The sequence below is a fragment of the Embiotoca jacksoni genome, unplaced genomic scaffold, assembly GCF_022577435.1.
Source record: "Embiotoca jacksoni isolate LCO1_2020_lvr unplaced genomic scaffold, fEmbJac1.0.p SCAF_15, whole genome shotgun sequence".
Lineage (NCBI taxonomy): Eukaryota > Metazoa > Chordata > Actinopteri > Embiotocidae > Embiotoca > Embiotoca jacksoni.
The window spans coordinates 11253219-11272989 of record NW_027185285.1 but is presented as its reverse complement, the minus strand read 5'-3'; the positions used below and the strand labels follow the sequence as shown (position 1 = coordinate 11272989).

Below are 19771 nucleotides of genomic sequence, written 5' to 3'. Positions count from 1 at the left end.
CAGTCTCAACCCAGAGTTCAACGGGATTTATTTGTGTGTTGCAGATGTGGTTTTATTCTCCGTCAACAAGTTTTTTTTTTTTTATCAGTATCACATTTTATCTCTTTACAGTATTGAGACCAGGCCAGTTGTGTTGAACTGTTTATTGTGCTTGAATAGCAAAGAGTGCATGTTGTAAAATCCAAATAGTTGTAATCTTGAGCACTTTAAATAAACCCATAAACATGATGTTCTGGCTAATTTTACAACAAATAAAACTATAAACGGACTAAACTCAAGTTGTTATGTTGACTCATTCCAGCGTTTTCTTGTTCTTGGTCATTTTTGGTGTCACAGGTTTCCTCTGAGGCCGTCTCTTGGGTGGTTTGGCCAGTTTAGCTTTCGGCTTTTCAGGTTTCCCGTTGAATCTTGTGGACTTCAGCTGGCTCGGTTTGGGTTTCTTCCCTTTCGGAAGTGCCGGATTCAAAACAACCTTCTCATCTGCAGGAGAGAGGATTTCTGGGCAGGACTTGAAGACTTGGACGTCCCGGAGCTTCTGACCTCTGAGCTCGGGAGGGCGACCACACGTTGCAATGACCTCTAAACTCACCTTCTCCATCCACCTGAGCAGCGGACACAAAGAGACAGAGGGAGGCACATATTCAGATAACAATGCGAACAGTTAATGATCGAGGTGAGCTGATGATTCTTTGAACATGGATTTTACACCCTGTGCCCGAAGGTGTGAAACTTCTCTGCGAAATGATTTGGAGAGTCCTGATTTCAGGTAAACTGTGCACAGACCTGCGCAGGGGCAGCAGAGGACAGTCACACAGCAGGGGGTTGTCCTGCAGGTCGACCACCTCCAGCTCGGTAAGTGGGTTCAGGTCAGGAAGCTCCTCCAGCTGGTTTCCTCTCACGGTCAGAGCCCTCAGCCCTGAGCCCAACCCCAGCAGAGCGTCCCCCGACATCTAACACGTAGCCAATGACACCTCTTCAGTACTTAGTTTCACATATAGTCACATCTACACGAAATATTGAAGGCCGGTGGTTTTCATTTGTTGCAGTGATTCCATTTAGAGATGAGTGATCGTTATTGATCTCTCTTTATTCTCGTCTCACTCCTCATGTTTGTGTTTCTGCATCCTGTCTTCTGGGCAGAGACATCTTCAAAGCATCCAATGAGAGGGAGCTTACATCAGACACCATTAAATCAAAGCAGCAGCCGATGTGAAAGAACCGTAACGTGTGTGTCGCCTGGTTGTCTTCACAGCTATGAAGAATGTCACACAGACGATGAAAGGCGATGATGTCGTTTGACTCGTACAGCGTAACAGCAGACTGTCAAACAATCATCATTAAACAGATAGTTGTGGGAAGGAGAAGCAGCAGTGACTTGATTCTCTCTTATGTAGTGTAAATCAACATAATCCTGGCTGGTGTTTGCCACCTCCACGTTGTTCTATAGGTGATGTAACAGATTTAAAAACAACCAAACACAAGAAATAAAGGAGAAACTATAAACACGATGCAAAGAACACTTTCGATATGGAAGCTTATCTCGCTCGTGTTAGCGCATACAAAGTTTCTCGTACCTTCTTCATTCCCATCCCATCCATGTAAAGCCTCTTCAGACTTTGGGATACGGGCCGGAAGGCCTTTGGTCCGACCCAGCGGATCGGGTTCTGCGACAGGTCGAGCTCCTCCAGATTCGGGGCCTCCAGCAGAGCGTTGGTGGGCACCTCACCCAGCTGATTTGAATCCAGGTGAAGTTTCTCGAGTAAAGCAGAGCTCAGAGCGCGCTCGGCGATGACAGCTATGGTGTTATTGCTCAAGTACAGCTCTCTGAGTGTAGGGGTCACTGAGGACAGCAGACCCCCGGGCTCCAGCTTGGAGATGGCATTTCGCTCCAGATGTAACACAAACAGATTTGGTAAGAGTGACAGAGCTACAGAGGGCACGGAAAGAGACAGAAAATATCCACGTGTTAGTTCCACACTTTCTTACATACGTACAGAGTGAATTTCTTTCATCTACATGCAGCCAGACTCAATGTGAGAAACCACTGACCTGATCCGGGGAACTGCGCCAGCCGGTTACCCTCCAGGTGGAGGTAGGTGAGCTTGGGGACTCCAGCAAAGGCTTTGGGCTCCAAGGATGTGAGGTCATTGTCCGACAGATACAAATATAAAAGGCTCTTCATCCCCTGAAAGGCACCGTCTTCGATTTCGTGGATTTTGCAAAACTCCAGGTGAAGAGAAATAACCTGGCCGGTGCCCGGGAAGCTGCTGGCAGGAAGGTGGTGGAAGTGGTTGCTGCGGAGGTCGAGCAGCTGCGTCTTGGTGGGGAAACCTCGCGGGACTTTCGTATGACCCCGACCCTCACACGTGGCATGCTGGGCTTCAACCTGGGGAGGGTGAAATATGAATGTAACATTCACAAAACATCTTCATAAAAATAACAAGAAGTGGTGGGCAAAGTAATACCATATTTTATTTAAGTATAAACCAACTTTCTTGGCCACTTGGGGGCAGCAGAATTAAACCTGAACACAACTTTGACCTGTTAAAGTGCTTTAAACTGATATGATAAACTTGTTACTGAACAGTTGCCTGTGCATTTGTATTAATTGGAAGATTCTGTCCACCTGATGAAGGTCAGTTCAATGATTACCTCCTTGAAGCATTGTTTTTGCTCTCCACTATCCCCTGGGGAAAATATGTGGCTCTTTAGCATTTAAATGCACCACTGTGATCACCAGCTAACTGCCAACCGGGTCTATCTGCAGTGTTGTTTTCTTTAATTTTTTTCCAACAAAAAAACGACGCTCACATCACATTCACAGCTAAGCGGACACTTGGCTTTCTGCTTGGGTTTGGCTGTGGCCGTGGGCGGGACGCTTCCCGTGCTCTCGTCATCCTCCTCCGTCAGCGCCTCCCCCCTGCTGCGGCAGCGCAAATCCAGAGGAGCCACCGCCTGCAGCGGCTCATCAGAGAGGTGAGGAGGTCCAGCACAGGCTCCCAGCAGCTTCACACCACCAACTCTCGCCCAGTCCTTCAGGGGCCGCATGTAGCAGTTACAGTAGACCGGGTTGCCTTTAAGAAAGAGGATTGTCGTTCAGCATGTAGAGATGACAAACGAGCCACTATCATACATTTTCAGCCAGTTTGATTGTAAAAATGACAGCTTACAATCCTCTCAGCAAGTTTTAGTCAGTGACGAATTTTAGAACCGAGTTGTACCAGTCAGGTTGAGGCTGACGAGCTCTTTGGGTCCTGAAAGGGGCTCCAGGTTACGAAGCTGGTTGTGGCTGAGGTCCAGGTGGGAGAGGAGAGGTGCTCCGGACAAAGCCTGGTCCGACAGGTCCTGGAGGGACATGTGGTCCAGGTAGAGGTATCTGAGCTTCGCCATGGAGACGGATTCTTCCCCGAGGTAGATCATGGCGTTGTGGCTCATGTCCAGGCGTGTGACCTCACCGAGTCTTTACAGGTCGGAGAGAATGAAGTAAAAACGATGACCGATACAAAACGAGACAAATTTAATCTGGATCTTTGGGGCCGATACCGATATTAGAGGATAAAAAAACAAAACAGAATTCAATATGTCATGAAAATAGATCAATAAATAATGCATTGATTTCTTAAATGTGTTTATCAAACAACTTTGACACTTGTGACATTAAAATGTAATAGAGGCGGGATTTTTTTTTTGCTGGGATCGAGAAAGAAAAACAAATAGAAGTTATCCCAAGCATCTTTTTCTCCATTATGTTTTGTAAAAAAAAGTTTTCATATTGGCGCATATCGGCCAACATGTATATTGATACTGATTTATCTGTGATTGGCAAATATCATCTGGCTGACACATCAGTCAGGTTTTAAAGGTGACTGATGTCAGATATGTTGTTGTACTGATTCTTCCTCTATTGTCTTTCAAATGTTCCTCTAGAAGTTTTCTAGTTTGTATCGACCTGTTATTGTGATTCTCTACTGTGTCTTATTATCCACAATTAAAAAAATTAAAGAAAATAACAATAACACTCTTAGGGGGACAATTATTTGCTGGTTCACAGCAGCATCTAATTTGTGGTATTTTAATTTAAAGCTAATTTGTTTACAAACGGCTCACAAATATATACTTGAAAAATAAAAGGCAAAATAATTTTCTAAAACAGCTGGACACTGTTGTTCTTCATCAAATGTAATTCAAACAGGAGGAACCACTTCATCTAAGTGACAATCCAAGGATCCTTATTTCTCTTCCTGGTCTCATACTGGTCAGTATTTGCAACATTTTCATTAGAATATCAAAAATAACACCTATATAATGCCCATAATAATCCTTCAGAAAGTCCCACCTGGTCATCGTCTGTGTGGGGAAGAACTGCAGCTCGTTGTGATCCAGGCTGAGGCGGCTGAGGGTGAAGAGTCCAGCGAACGCCTCAGTTGCCAGGTTGTTCAGGGAGTTGTGGCTAAGACGAAGCCACTTGATGTTTTGCAGACCCTTAAAGAGGAGTCAGATTAGTCTTGGTTACGAAAGATCAGATTTGCAGTACAACAAACCAATCAGACTCTTCCTTAATTGTGGAGCGTGTGTCTGCAACAGCTTCTTGAATTTCTGCCAGTGTCTGTGTTGCTGACTATAAGTGTTTCCCCGTAATGCTGAGTACCTGGAAGGCCATGTTGGGGATGTAAACCAGCTGGTTGTGGGTGAGGGCCAGCATGTTGAGGAAGCCGAGCTGAGAGAAGGCTCCAGGTTGGATCTCCTCCACACGGTTGTGGTCCAGATGCAGCTCCTTCAGAGAGGAGAGGCCGTCAAAGGACTCCTGCAACAGAGAAAACAAGAGAACCTTGTATCTCCACATCTGAAAGGTCCGTGGTTTAGTTTCAGCCTCGGATCTTACCTGGTAAAGGATGTTGATTTTGTTGTAAGCCAGGTTGAGGGAGACCACGCGGCCGAGCGTGCGGAAGGCGCCCTCCTTCACCATGATGATGTTGCAGCGCTGCAGGTTGAGGTGGGTGAGGTAGGGCGTCTGCACGAAGGCTCTCCTGGGCAGCACCTGCAGGTTGTTGTTCTTCAGGTCGAGTTTCAGTGTAACCTGCGGCAGCGATTAAACAAAATGGATGATCTGCATGAGGCAGCGGTGACACACAATCATCAGACTGGACTGAAATTAGAAGGACCCCGAGTGGAATTGTGTATTTCTGATAATGGGATGGACAACCATGCACCTAATAAGCAAGCCTACCGGGTAGAGGTTATTTCAGTATGCGGTAGAGCCTTTGGTATATCTGTACAGCATGAAGAACGCATGCAAGCTGTCTTAAGTAAACTGTAATTTACCTATAGTTCATTTTGGGTGGATAAAATTGACCAAGTAGTCCACAGCTGTCATTTACCAGCCGTGTGTGGTGAAAAGGAGGCTCTACTCAGCCCTCGAACTGCTCACCTCGTCTATAGTCGGGGGAATCTCCGTTAGGTTCTTGCCAGCGCAGGCTACGGTGAGTTTGGCGAAGTCACAGCTGCACTCTCTGGGACATTTTCTTGCCTCCGCGGGTAAACTCGGAGTTAAAGTCAGCAGGAGGACGGCAGCAGAGAGGAGCAGCATCTGTGACAGTAAAACGGGTCAGAAATAGGAAAACAAGTCAAAGCTTTGGGAATCGTCGCGGCAACACGCAGATTATTCTGAGCATCACTTATTTGCAGCGTTTCGGTGCTATTCCTAAAATAACTCTGTATTTAATACTCAATAACTTATATCTGGACCGAAACTAAATGTCAGCTCATCAAGCGAGAACTCTTTTGCGGAGTCTAACATCCAAAACAAATCTTGATTCAAAACCCAAACTCAATTAAAAACAAAAACAAACATTGGCCTACCTTCAAGCAGAATGTCCCGACGTCACAGCTCCCCTGGGAACATGAATTATAGACGGATCGTGTATGAATCCGCCAGTTCAGGGTTCAGTTCTCTGCCGAGGACTTTATACCACCCGGAGTGTGTCCAACATTTAGTCTGAGGTTCCAGCAGGCTAACAAACGAGCATCTGGCAAATTCTTCACGGTGACCTCTGACCCCTGTGCCCCTTCACTGCAAATTAACACATTGGCACTACATTTTCTGACGACTTGGAGGCTGGAACACAAGAAGCAAGCAACCGTACATGTTGATATATGAAACTAACTTCAACTATATTTGGTTCGACACCCAAAGCTGGTTTCAAAACAAAATACAATATCTGGAAATGATGGCAATGAAAACAGTCCAGCTGCTTTTATAGCTGTTGTCTTGTACAGTTTTCAAATACTTTTATCTACATGAACTGAATTATTATAGTTTTCAAATGAAAACTGTACGCAGACAATATGCAATGATTGTAGAAGACATCGAGCACTCAAATGATTTTAATTTTGCAATACATTTCCAAAACCTTTGTAACCGGCACCATCAAAGGCAGACAATACAGTTCATTTCATCCCTTTTGATCGTTTTATTTTACAGCCTTAATTTGGTCATGTTTCTCCGTCCAATATTTTCAGAACATCATCATTTGACCATATTTGTATATTTAGTAAACATGGAATATAAAAGAGAATAGTTAAAGGTAAATATGAAATAGAAAACACACTAGCTGATAGTTTGAAGTTCAGATTAATCCTGATAACAGCTTATCTGGTTTGCTTCATAGTGGAATTTGTGCTTCGAGCAGTCCAGAGTCACTAACCAGATTTCAGGTCATGTGGAGAGTGAAGCATTTTCTTTTTCACCACACCGGGTGAAATCCAAGTTGTCAGTGCTGTCCTTTGTTTGTATGAATGTACATGAAGGGCTTCATCTACTTCACCCCATACGAGCAGATTCTGCTTCAAAAACACTCAAGTCAAGTCCAGCGTCCAGAGAAAGGTGTGTAGTTGAACTCGTGACGGACAGCAGTGACGCACTCAATTGTGCCCGGGCGAAGGCGTCGGTTGGACTTCAGATTTGGGTTCATGTGTGATGGTTTCCAAGGGTCCATCGGTGATCAGTCAAAGTTCTGTCTGTCTGTCTGTCTCTGTCTGTGTGTGTGTGTGTGTGTGTGTGTGTGTGTGTGTGTGTGTGTGTACACAGTCCTCAGCTCTCAGACCTGACTCTCTGCAGTGTTGACTGGAGGCTGTTCTTTGCATTGCCACATGACTCCAGGACCTTGTTGCTCCTGTGAATGAGAACACAATTCAATGTTTTAACCATCAACTTTATATTTCTATTTTCTTAATACGTTTCGGGTATTTTATCTATCTTCATCAAATAATTTATCTCGAGTTAATCCTATTTAACATTCCTGATGTAAATATTTACCAGTGCACCAACTGTGTAGCAGAAAACGTTCCCCAGCAAATATACCACTTACTTCTGTCTGAAGCTGCGAGGTGATGTTTGAGGAAGAGCTGCAAACAACGTGCCAACTCGTACACCAACTCTTCAGCAAGGTAAGAATCTAATTTTATTACATTCCAATGTTGTGTGGAAAACTATTCACAAATCAGAGGCATGCTGCTCGCAGCATTGGGCTGGGTACCGAACTTCCATACTTTCATGGCCCTGATTGAATTAGTCAAATCTAACTTCATTACTTAGGCTACATCCACACTATATATATTTTTTTTATTTTAAAATGCATAACTTTTGCTACTTTCACCCAGTGATAAACCTCATCAGCATCAATGAGACAGCGTTTCCCATATGGCTGTAGATGGGCGGCCCCTCCACGTACAGTAAATCACTTGATTTCAACTTGTGTAAGTACATTTCACATTAGGACGCCTTATTTTACTCTTTCTGAACAGATTTGGGCCACATACCTGAGCTGCGTGTGCTGCTGTATCTGGAGGTCACTAAAATCTACCGACAGCCTCCATGTGAGGCGTTTGAACAACAGTAAATTCTAGCATCTAGCAGTGAACATCTGTAAAATGAAGCTACAGAAAACAAAGTGGGTTCCACTCTTCCACGTCACTTGCATGAAAACTAAGGATTCGTACCGTAATTTATAATGTCATTCTACTAAACTGTTTTTATTTGTTTTTTAAATTGGCATTGAAAAAAGTTTTGTACAGGAACAGACACTGACGTCAACGTCTTGGTTATTTTTTTTAACGATATCCAGCCCTATCACAGCATGATGGAAAAAGTCCAATTATGGCCTTATTTCTTGTTCAGAACCACATGAGATTTGCTGCAGTGTAAACAGACTACAAAACAGATGGTCTTCTGTTGTATTTCTGACATGAAAGCTGCCTTATTAATTTGGTATCCGTAATATCAAACACTAGCAGTTACCACTGTAACACAGTTGGAACTGAAATCCATCACGGCTGAAACTTTATTGGCTATTCATTTAAAGTTCTTTGCATATTTATGTTAAATATACGTCAATGGAACTGAAGGGCTGAATTATTAAAAAAAAAAATGTATTAACCCATTCCAAAACGTAAATGAGAAATCCCCAGCGTCACAACATTCATTCACGTTTTGTACCTGGAAGCTGCCTGTTGATTGGCTCATTCTGTCACGTCCTTACCGGGACATGAAGGCTTCCAGCACCGCCACGTTCTCTTGGGGAAAGTAGTCTTGTTGAACAATGTGCTCCAAGGCATGGAGGTGGCCAGAAACCACGAGCACAGGCTTGACCTTGTCCTCGCTCTGAGCAGCACAGAGGACGGATGAGGGACGGATGAGGGACGGATGAGGGACGGATGAGGGACAGTCGAACAGAAGGGAGAAGATAAGAACACAGGAGTATTAAAAACAATGGAAAATCCAATAAAAAGGCTCAAGTGCGTAAAGATTACAAAACACATTAGAAATTGACAAAAATAGGAGGCGTGATCAAAAAGTTCACGGACTGTTGCGCAAGAACGAAGCGCAGCACACAGATGTGCATGGAGCAGGGAAAGATGTGACCTTTGAGTTACAGGATTAAAAGTTGCGTTGCTTGATCAACATCAGCGCCTGAGTTCCACACAGTCTTGAGACCACTGGGACATGAACATTTGTAATGAACATCTGTTATCGGTGCAGTCTTGGAACATACTACACTATCAGGTTATGTACTTTAGCAAACTTTGAGTACGTCCAAACAAACCTTACCTTGATAAGTCCGAGCAGAACTAACAAAGAAGAAACAAAGTTGTAGCCATGGAAGGAAGGAGTGGTGAAAGCTTTCCTCAGAAGGCCATCTGTTAAAACAAAAACATCTTATGAACCGATATTGAAACGGAGAGAAAAGTGGCTATTTTCTTTTGGTGCCCTAATCAAGCAATAAAATAAATATTCCCCTTAAACATTCTATTAATATATTGTATTAATATAATATATTGTGTCCTAGCATCCCACAGAACATGTTCATGCAGTCTGAGCAGAGGTTGAGACAAAAAGCAGAAGCGTCCACAAACCATGATGTCACTCAGCCGCTAGGACATTTTATTCTTGTTCACATGGACAGTAAAAATATAACAAAAGGAGAAGACGAGGAGCCAAATTGTTTATGGTGAAATATGCTCATTTGTTTTCTTGCCAAGAGTTAAATGAGAAGATGGATACCACTCTCATGTGTGTATGACAAATATGAAGCTAAGAGAGACAGTCAATTATCTTATTTTAGCATAACGGGACGAGAAATGGGGGAAACAGCTGGATTTGTTGGAAGGGAACGAAGTCCACCTACCAACACCTGTAAAGCTCATTATTCAACACAATATAAAAAAAATTATCTAATACATACAAACAATTATGTTAGTGTAAAAAAACAACACAGCCAAGAAATAATCTATAATAAACTGGCATCTTTTACACAGTTTTTTGTATCAAAAATAAGATGATATATCATCGTTTACTGAGCTGAAGTTAAAAGGTGGAGTTGAACACTAAACAATATATAAGGACCAAACAACATCAACACAAAATAACTACAAGACGCTAAATGGCATAAATCAAGAAGTAACACAGTCACAACAGTGATCCAATCCACAGATAGTCGGTGTCTTACCAATACTGTCCAACACTGCGTTCTTAACATCATTATTCTCCTCCTTGTACACAGACGCAATTTTGAGGAAAGCTTCAGCCGTTTTTGTAGCATCCGACACGTCCACCTAGAAAGGAAGACATTTCTTTAAGCCTTCAGTCGCTCTCACGAACAGACCGATGCAGTTCTGCGGGTGAAAGATGATCCCTTTGTTTACCTGCTGCTCGATCAGCAACGCTCTCTTGGCCCCCAGTTTGAGCAGCTTGTCGGGGGACGGGAAGCTGAGGAAGGAGGAGACATCTGGCGGTCGGGGAGCCGGTGGAGGGGTGGACAACTGGGAGGGACAGAGAGAGACGGGGATGTCAATAAACCACAACAACCAAGCCAAACATGTGCATTCAACAACAGCTCGTGTGGCTTTTACATTGGACCTCATGTCATCTACACACAGCAGACTGATGCTGGTGTGCCGTGTCAACATTATTAATAAAATACTGACAACGTGGATGCTGTCAAACAATAATCTAAGTTTAGATATTCAAGTGCTTCATTATCCTGCAACGCATCACACACACTTATTTATCTAACCTTGTTGCCACTGCTTTCCTCGTCCTCCTCTTCTTCCTCTCCCTCCTCTTCTTCCTCCTCCTCCTCCTCCTCATCCACTTCTTCTTCATCTTCATTATCCTCCTCGTCGTCGTCCTCGTCGTCGTCCTCATCATCCTCCTGCTCCCCGTCATCGTCACTGAGGAACATTTAGAAACACACTTGAGTGAGGATTCTGCTCTGGGAGGAGAAGCATCTTTTTGCAGGGCCAAGGTGCATTCTGGGTAATCTGATCTCAAGTGGTCAGCTGTAGATACATGTGTGAACGCAACCAGGAAGCAGTTTGATCCAATCTGCTCAGACCACATTCGGAGGTGATCTGGGACACATTTCATCCTTTCAGCAGTGGGAACACAAATGTGTGTAGAGCCACACTGAAGGACCGCACACTCAACCGACACCTCCGAATCAGCAACAGATGAATCTACTAGAAAACACATTCAGCGTGATTCTGCTGAGCACAGCTGATTTACCTGCAAACTGAACTGGTGGTTATAAAGCAGCAGTTTACTGAATATAAACACTGGCTGGCTATCTGATGATTGTTTCACCAAAGCCTCCTCTGGGTTTTGTTTTATCACTTTTGGTTGATCTCATCTGTACATCAGACGCACAACTATGGAAGAGCGCTGCCAGTTTGCACCGTTCATCTGTCCACCGCGATGCAGAAACCCACCAGAATAATTCAATGATCTGAGCCTGAACCGTCGGCTCCGGTTGTGAATTACTCTCCTGTTCAGTCATTTACAAATGTAAAATACGTCATAAATGTTGTAGCATACCTGCTTTGAGGCATCCTTCTCAAAGTGCCAGAACCACATGTCCTCCCCAGTTATCTCTTTTGACCCTGGATGTACCTCTTCCAATTCTCAACCCCCACGTCTTGAGACAACATGTGGACCTTTGTTAAACTGCTCTGGCTCTTGTTATTACCCCTTTTACCTCATAAAAACCCAAACCTCCTGCCACAAGTGACGATATCCACACATACACCCTTTTAGGTGTATAAAACCTGTCACTTTGGAAACAACATCCTGCCAGCCGAAAACCACAGGACATCCCTTTAACCCCCTTTCGGGTCACAACAGCTCCAACACACCGACTCCAAAGTTGGTACTCTCCAGACGCCAGATGATCGCCAGTATGAAACATCTCGAAGAGCCACGTCTCCCTCATGTGGTCGTAGGTTTTGGTGTCACTAAACTATATCCTGAGTCTACAGAAATGAACATCGTCTAACCCACCAGATCTCTTCCCCTCTCTCTCTCACTCCTCTCCGCCTCCTTCACCTCTCTATCTGAGTAATTAGGTCGAATGACCTTATCGTTAAAATGTGATGTGTTGTAATGATATATCTCATCTTACGTTGGTGAAGTGAAATAAGGGACTTCTTTTATACATAGTTTGAATCAAATCGTGCCAAACGTGGGCCTTGCCCATCCTCTGCATCTGATCATTCAGATTTGATTCGTTTTAGTTTTCTTGTATTCGTTTGAGATTCGTTTTCCTTTAGATTTGTTTTAGTCTTTGTTCTTAAGAGTTTTCAGTTTTCTTTTAAGCGTTCTTGAAGTTTTGACCGAGTCATTTTATACTCGTTTTTGTTCAACTTTTGCACACATAGTTAATCAACTTCTTGAAGTACTTTGGCCACTTCGCTGATTAAGTACTTAATTCAACCCATTTTTGACGATTCAGTATCACTATTATTATTATTGTTGTTAACGCCGCGCGCCAGGTCAGCTATAAGCATTCATCAAAGTTATAACTAGTGACTATTAGAAATCGCCGACCCGAGATCGCCGCCACCTTGCCGACGTCCATCCTGACCGGGACGTGCCGATTCCATCTTCCAAGACCTGACTGGTTCTGATCTTTGGGGTTGGCGTACCAATTTGTCATTACAGACCTAGATTCACTCATTCGATCCTTTCTCCGTTAGCTTAGTCTTAAATTCCCTCTTTCACTTCACCATCAATAATTAGAAGGAATTTGTACATTGTCATTAATATAAACATATCTACCATTTAATCATTTACTGTGAAGTTATGCAATAAACTCCTCCTTTTGCAACTTTCTGAGTATATCAAAGGATTTGAGTTCCGATACGAGAATTCCGGTTTAGATTATGATTGACTGATTTTATATTGATTTTACATTGATAATTTATCCAATATTGGACTGGTGCCCCTTCTAATAACGAGAGCAAGATCTAATCCTCACAAATTAAATTTACATCACGCTACAATATATATTTAAAGTCTCATTTAATCCAGTGAGCAATGACGTCCCATTTTGTAAACTCTTTCCTTGTGTTTCTGAGCGTGTTCACGTGTTTATTTACTTATATATTTACATGATGTACATGTTCGTCTGCATACAGAGCACACGTGGAGACGCATGACGATGCCCAGAGTGAACAGATGTACTTTGATAGGATCACCTAGAAGGCATGTTGATGCCAGGTCTGAACAGGGCAGAGGAAGGACAGACGGGTTTTATAATTACAACACAGAAGTTAAAGTATGTTGTGATTACCTGAGTGATCCTAGAAGCTCGCTCATATTCATGCCTTCCATAGCGTCCTTCAAAGCTTTGCAGCCATCCTCTCCGAGGCAGTTACCTGAAAACCAAAGAGAACGTTTTACAGTCAGAGAAGCCAAATTAAATGTCAAGAAACTCTCTACATACGGTGTCTACAAATACAATGGAAAGCAGAAGAACTAGAGATAATCAGTCATCTACTCTTCTGAAGTCACTGATAGAAATACTTTGAAATTGATTTTTGGTTTCATGAAAATGACAGCAGCTATCTGCACCTTGGTAAAAACGTGAATCCTACATTAAAAAAAAATAATTCACAATGTTCATCAGTTGTACCATTTAGGTCCAGTTTCACCAGCTGGTCTTTGTCCTTTACTGCCTGCGCCACGGCCAGAGCAGCTTCCTCTGTAATCTCACCATACGACAGATTGAGTTCCTGTTGAACGAAACAAAATATTTACTCAGGAGAGAATAAAAATGTCAAACAAAAACTAAGGAGTATAAAAGTCCTGTCACAATAAATTTAGGATAAAGATGGTCAAAGTTCACAGATTTATGGTCAAGTTACATGCAGATTGTTAAAAGACGCACACGCACACACACACACACACACACACACACACACACACACACACACACACACACACACACACACACACACACGTGTGAAGGCTCACAACATTGACAGTGACTCTGCCTCTCTGCCAACAACAACATCATCATCATCACCATCACCATCACCATACAGGTCAACAAATTATTATTTGGAGAGGTACTGACAGCTCCGGTGTGTTCGGACCACTCACCTTGAGGATTGGTAGCCCCTCCGATACCGTTTCTGCAATTGCTTTGGCTCCTGCTGGTCGTACCAGACAGTCTCCAAAGTTTATTACCTGGATGCTGCGTACGTGTTTCAGAGCCTGTGAGGACACACGCGCATTATTTACTGCAGCTTCACCAACATCTTACCGTGAAATGAGAATTATTAGCACAAGTAAAACTGATGGTGATGTACAGCTTTTTTTTTTTTAAAAGGCAGCAAAAATTCTCAGCCAGCAGAATTACCGATTTTGATCTCATGTTAAAAATCCCTCTCCAACGTAAATGTAAAAATCATCTTCAGATGCATCAAAAACAGTCTAGTGCCTCTTTAAGCTCATTGTTTTCTGGCAATTTTTTTTTTTTTTTTTATAGATAAAAATAAATAAATAGACAAAACAACAACAATAACACAATTAGTCTGTTTTTAGCTCTTCTCTGACGGGGCTCAGAACATGGCTGAACATTGGTAGTCTAATCTATTTGTTAAGTGTGATTGTTTGCTGGAACAGAATACCTTTCGGCTTCATTCAGACATAACAGAACGTTTATGGAAATAGTAATGCTCATACAGTATAGCATCTATAACATGGTGCAAAACAGGGAACAGTGGCACCCCTTGCAAACAACAGTGAACGCAAAAGTAACAACATAAACATAGAAGAGTGCATTTTATTATCTTACAGGCTACACTGATGGATTTTAAATCGTATTTTGCTGTTCAGGCCTTAAATAATAACCTCTGGGAGTACAGGTGATGCTCACCATGAAGTCCCTTGTCATTATCCTATTCTTTTAATCATTCATTACATAGAGAATTCTACTATTATATTAAGTCTGAAAGTGTACAAGCATAGAATTACTGAGTGAGGCTTTCATTTAATTTCCATTTTCTGCTTTCCCCCCATCATGAGGGGAAAAATCTTATAGACTGATGAAGGTGTTTGACAGACATGACTTCAAATGATGCTCTGAGTACGCTGGATGTGTAATAATGCAACTGTTTTACTTTATCATAAGATCAATAATAATAAATTACTATGTTTGGAATTTGTGTCTTTCAGCTAGTTTTGGAGAATTTTATTATTATTATTTGTTTCAACAATCATTTTAACAATGAGCATTTCACTGTCAGGATTGCAACTACATGTGATGATACTGATCAGTTACGTCTCCGTACCTGAGCCATGGCGATAGCCCCCTTTTCAGTGAAGGTGTTGTCGTTGAGGTTGAGGATTCGGAGTCCTGTGTTGTGCTGCATGGCTGAGGCCAGCGCTGTCACACCAGGGTGATTGATGCCATTCTGGGGCATGTGAACCTCCTCCAGGCTGCCCATCAACTGGGAACACAAACTGTCATTGTAAGACTCTATTTACACAGTCACACAACATTCATACAGAGAATAGCAGCAGTCTACAAAAACAGACTCTTACAGCTTCAAAGCACAACAGTCAAGCCATGTGACAATATAATCTGCCAGCAATATAAACTGACCAGAGCAATATTTAAAATAATGATGTAAAGTCGGTCAGGAGGGCAAGCTGTAGTAAATTCTCTGTTCAATGATTAAAAGATGTACGCTCAACAACTGCTCCGATGGCATAAAAATGAAACATATCAGTGTTGTATTTTTCACACTCTGCTGTGTTTCCGCAAATCCCTCCGTGAAGGAGTAGTTAGTACTGTACCTGGAAGGCCTGAGCGAGGGCAGTGGCTCCATCGTTCTCCAGTCGGTTCCTCCCTGCAACAAACACCTTCAGGCTGAGGGGGGTTCCTTCTGCACTGGATTTTTTATGGCACTGGATCAATGAAGCAGCCAAGATCTAAGGAGTCCAAAATGTGTGGAAAGTATTTATATAACTTGACAATTTTGGTTCCTTGTCTCTTTATTCCTAACAATGACGTTATCAAACAATGTAGGCAGACATGTCTCACAGCGGTGGGAATCACCAGATGCCTCACAATACAAATCATTGTGATTTTAAACATTTTGTGTTATGCTGAGTATTTCGATAAGTTACATATATGGTGATATGTTGCGGTTTATTACCCTTTTTCAACTGCAAATTATGAAGACAGCAGGTTGGGAAATGCAAATTTGTTTGACCAATGAGCGCTGCCATGTGTGTGGGACGTTTCAGGTGAGGGGAGGGGCCCAAGAAAAATATCTGCACAAGGTCCAATCACAATTGTGTTGCGCTGCAGCATCTTGTCACCACTGCAGTGCAACTGAACGCAAAATTCAGTTGCTCAACTGTATTGATTTTTGTTTTCGTCTCCGGACTTACCTTGCCACCTCCGATGCCCATGCCACAGTTGTTGAGCCGTAGCTCCTGCAATGTGAAGCAGGAGGTGCTCTTGAGCAAATTCTCAATGCCCTTCACTCCATCTGGTCCAAACGCATTGTCGCTGAGGTCTAAAACAGTAAGCCTGGCACCCGCCAGCATCAGAGCATCACCCAGTGAATTCTACAACACAAAGAGAGAAAGGGACAAAAGAAATGGTGGGATAAGCAAGGCACTGGATCAAAACAAAGACTAACTGACCACAGGCTGTATGCTACTGTGTGTAACAATTCAGGAGACGAGCCACACCAGTAGAGTGAACATATCTCAACAAGTTCTGACTGGAAGCCTGAACTTGATGTGACGTGGACAAGAGTACAGCAGAACAAGTGCATTACCAGCACAGCCGGGATCTCAGAGCGCAGACGACCAGTGAACATATCACTCCAATAACAGCGCTGAGAGGGAGAGAGGAGAAGGTAAACAGTGTCAATGTCAGCCAAGAGACAATTGTGATTATATCCCACTAATTAAAGAAATAAAGAGCTGTTAAACACACTCATGTTCAATCTGTTGTCCAATATATTCCAGCTGGAAGAAAAAAAAGACTAATCGATCAAAATAAAAAATAAACAGCAGATATTTTAATAATCCCTTGATAATAATAATAAATGATAAATTGATAAAACATTCCCTCATTCCAGCTTTTCACAGTTATGTTTCTTTTTATATCCTCAGTAGTTTGTTGACATTACTTTGGATTGAAAGAACTTGAATCAGCTCATATTTACTGAGAAAAATTAAATGTCCTGGTAGTGAGATGAGTGTGACTGTATCATTCGAAACAAAAGTGCTGAAAAAGGTCATGAGTAAAAACTCCAAACCTTGAAGTCGCTCTTTGTCTCCAGGGCTTTAGCGATGGCCTGCGCTGCCGCAACACCTACAGTGTTTCCCTCCAGCCTCAGAGCCTGTAAACCGTCGAAGTCCTGGATCTCCTGCACCATCTCCTCCACTGGAGAGGGGAAGGAGGGTCAAGTGTGATTATGATAATAATAATTAATGAAATGCAAAGAGTTAAGATCTTAGATTGAAAAATCATTACAGTACTCACAGTTGCCAGCTGACACTCACCTGACTGGGCATCATCCAGCTTCCTCCCCTGGCCTTTGTAACTCAGCTCTCCATCCTCGACTCCGGTCTTGGCCAGAGAGTCTGCCAACTGCGCAACAATGTCTGACGCCATCGGGGCACCTAAGGGCCAAACACATCATTTACTTTTTAATTCTCATTCATAACAAACCATAGTATCCGCAAACAGTTTTTATCCAGTGACAAAACTGATGTCCAAAACATACAGCTATTTACGCACATGCTGGCTTTACCTACTTTGTTTTTAATGGAAGGATTAGTCCACCAGTACTTACACCTGCTGTGTGATACAGTGCAGCTCAGACAGTACTAGTAGAAAGACACCAAGTTATCTGATGTCATGATATTTTTGCTAATACTTTTGCTTCAGTTGGATTTTTAATACAAGACTTTTACTTGTAATGAAGTATTATTACATTAATGCATTGGTATTTTTTTTTTAATTTTTTTTTTTAACTACTTCTTCCACTACTGAGCTCAGATGTGATTGTAGAATTTGAACACGTCTCTATACTGTAAACAGCATGCAGACTGTATGTAGGTTAGGGACGAATCCTGGAGCTTCCGTGTGGGACATTAGTTCAGTTTGACTTAAAACAACGTGGTGAAGCCGGACACTTCTTGACGGGCCAACACCCACCGGGACTAAAAGTTGTTTGGACACCTGTTCCACATGGACGCAATCGGCGTATTAGCCGACTGCTGCTAAGGTAATGCTAACCCACCTATCGGCGCCGTCACGGTTTGACGTCCGTAGAGCCGACGTGGTCGTTATTGGCAACGGCTCAGGAGTACCTCACGTGCTCATTATATAAATAACAACCGTAGTCGAGCGTTTTAGTAGTAAATACAATAAACCTTTGACTCGCTCTTTGGTTAAGAGATTATAACGAGGAAGAGGAGAGGAGAGGGGACTTTATCAGCGAGCTAGCACGGGCACATTAACGTGGGACAGAGCGTGCTTGTAACCCGGCCTCGTCGGTTAACGTTAGTCCACCTACACCGCCCGTTTGTCCGGTCCGCGGGTTGAGTTTGGTACCCGCAAGAAGGCCCGACCCATACCTCGGCTGCATGTTCGTCCACTCCGTAGTAGAAATTAATACAGTCATTACCACAACACTGCTCCGCTGATGATTAAATCCGGTACGGTGACACGCTCCCGCTCGCCCCCGCTGTTCAAAACCAAATCCGGCACACTCGCCGACTTGACGACCGCAGAGCAGTGAGACAAGGGACGTGTAGTTCTATGGGACTACAGCGGTGCGTTCACGGACTTCTTTAAATAATCGTTTCTTCCTTCAAAGCCCGAATTCTGTCTGTGGGACTACTGGCTGTATAGGTTAGGTTATAGTTACTTTATTAATCCCCGAGGGGAATGTTGTTGTTTTTTTCGCTACAGCAGCATACAGGAAGCAATAAGATAATAATAGAATAATAGAAAAGCAATAAAATAGTAGTAAAAAAATATTAAATATAAAATGCACAGTATATACAGTACAGTATATATATCTATATATATTATATACAAACAACCAAGAAACACAGTCAACAGTGTTATTGTTGTGTGATGGATTTTGCCAGAGGTGAGTTATTGTACAGTCTTATTGCGGTCGGCAGGAATGATCTCCTGTATCTGTCCTTGTGACAGCGGAGCTGGAGGAGTCTTTTGGAGAAAGTGCTCCTCTGTCCCTGCAGCAGGTGGTGGAGAGGGTGGTCAGGATTATCCAATATGGATAATAGTTTGTTCAGCGTCCTCCTCTCCACCACCTTTTCCAGGCTGTCCAGTTTGTAGCCGATGATGGAGCCGGCCTTCTTAACCAGTTTGTTAAGTCTGTAATTGTATATTATTATACGTATTATATTATTATCGTATGGTGGATAAAGTAAGCTAAATACAGATTATAATAATTGAGTCATTTTCTTCTATTGTACTTTATTGCGATAACAGAAAGGGACAAAGTCATTGCAATGTTAGTGACAATTAAGTGTCACGCCTATGATTTCCCAAGCAAGTTAGTGGAGTATTTGTCCGAAGTTTCGTGTCCTAGACTTAATGGTTTGCACCTTAAACAACTGTTCACTCTTCACCATCATAAGTTTAAAAAAAATAGTAAGCATCAAAATCATTCTTCAGTTAGAAACTGCATTTGACATAATTAAATTTTGACTATTTTCCCAAAACTTTTAGGAAAACTGAGTTTCATGCACATTTGTCATGGAATAAGCAAACGGCAAACGGTGTAAACTTAGAAATGGTATCTAGTTTGGTGAAGATTGTAAAGTGACTGACTGAAACAAACAATCTGTTAGATCTTCCTGAGGAAATAGCATCGTAAAGATTTGGATGAAAATGATTTAAGTAGGGTTTGTAAGTGTCCTAAGGGTTTA

General features: G+C 42.6%; 2 protein-coding genes across 5 annotated transcripts; both read right to left on the bottom strand.

The window, feature by feature from the left end:
* Positions 1 to 134: 134 nt before the first annotated feature.
* On the bottom strand, positions 135 to 5587 carry chadla (chondroadherin-like a). The gene is made up of 10 exons (XM_069148814.1): positions 5429 to 5587; positions 4883 to 5077; positions 4649 to 4804; positions 4337 to 4482; positions 3222 to 3460; positions 2812 to 3074; positions 2050 to 2386; positions 1575 to 1927; positions 784 to 950; positions 135 to 602 (listed from the first exon to the last, which is right to left on the bottom strand). Exons 1-10 carry the CDS (start codon positions 5585 to 5587, stop codon positions 293 to 295), a joined length of 2325 nt encoding a protein of 774 aa, XP_069004915.1. The 3' UTR covers positions 135 to 292.
* Positions 5588 to 6372: 785 nt separating this feature from the next.
* LOC138198258 (ran GTPase-activating protein 1-like) lies at positions 6373 to 18595 on the bottom strand. 4 transcript variants are annotated; one of them, XM_069149576.1, is made up of 16 exons: positions 18496 to 18595; positions 17366 to 17485; positions 17119 to 17246; positions 16633 to 16692; positions 16238 to 16417; positions 15638 to 15772; positions 15130 to 15288; positions 13937 to 14050; positions 13467 to 13566; positions 13125 to 13209; positions 10572 to 10728; positions 10201 to 10317; positions 10005 to 10110; positions 9107 to 9195; positions 8538 to 8659; positions 6373 to 7172 (listed from the first exon to the last, which is right to left on the bottom strand). In XM_069149576.1, exons 2-16 carry the CDS (start codon positions 17475 to 17477, stop codon positions 7091 to 7093), a joined length of 1746 nt encoding a protein of 581 aa, XP_069005677.1. In that variant the 5' UTR covers positions 17478 to 17485; positions 18496 to 18595; the 3' UTR covers positions 6373 to 7090. The 4 variants fall into 4 exon arrangements, with proteins under 4 accessions (XP_069005677.1, XP_069005679.1, XP_069005678.1 ...); XM_069149578.1 differs by lacking the exon at positions 18496 to 18595 and adding an exon at positions 18446 to 18465; XM_069149577.1 differs by lacking the exon at positions 18496 to 18595 and adding an exon at positions 18109 to 18435.
* Between the last annotated feature and the right edge of the window lie 1176 nt (positions 18596 to 19771).

Bases quoted from the DNA above. Each gene is read 5' to 3' on its own strand.
- LOC138198258 (XM_069149576.1), bottom strand. From the start codon at position 17,477: ATGGCGTCAGACATTGTTGCGCAGTTGGCAGACTCTCTGGCCAAGACC. The intron at 15,773-16,237 runs GTAAGTCCGGAG...TGGACTCCTTAG, and splicing joins TGGGCATCGGAGGTGGCAAG to ATCTTGGCTGCTTCATTGAT. The intron at 7,173-8,537 runs GTAAGGACGTGA...TCTCATTCACAG, and splicing joins CTGGAAGCCTTCATGTCCCG to GAGCAACAAGGTCCTGGAGT.
- chadla (XM_069148814.1), bottom strand. From the start codon at position 5,587: ATGCTGCTCCTCTCTGCTGCCGTCCTCCTGCTGACTTTAACTCCGAGT. The intron at 3,461-4,336 runs GTGGGACTTTCT...CGACCTGTAAAG, and splicing joins CCCACACAGACGATGACCAG to ACTCGGTGAGGTCACACGCC. The intron at 2,387-2,811 runs GTGAGCGTCGTT...CACCCTCCCCAG, and splicing joins CGCTTAGCTGTGAATGTGAT to GTTGAAGCCCAGCATGCCAC.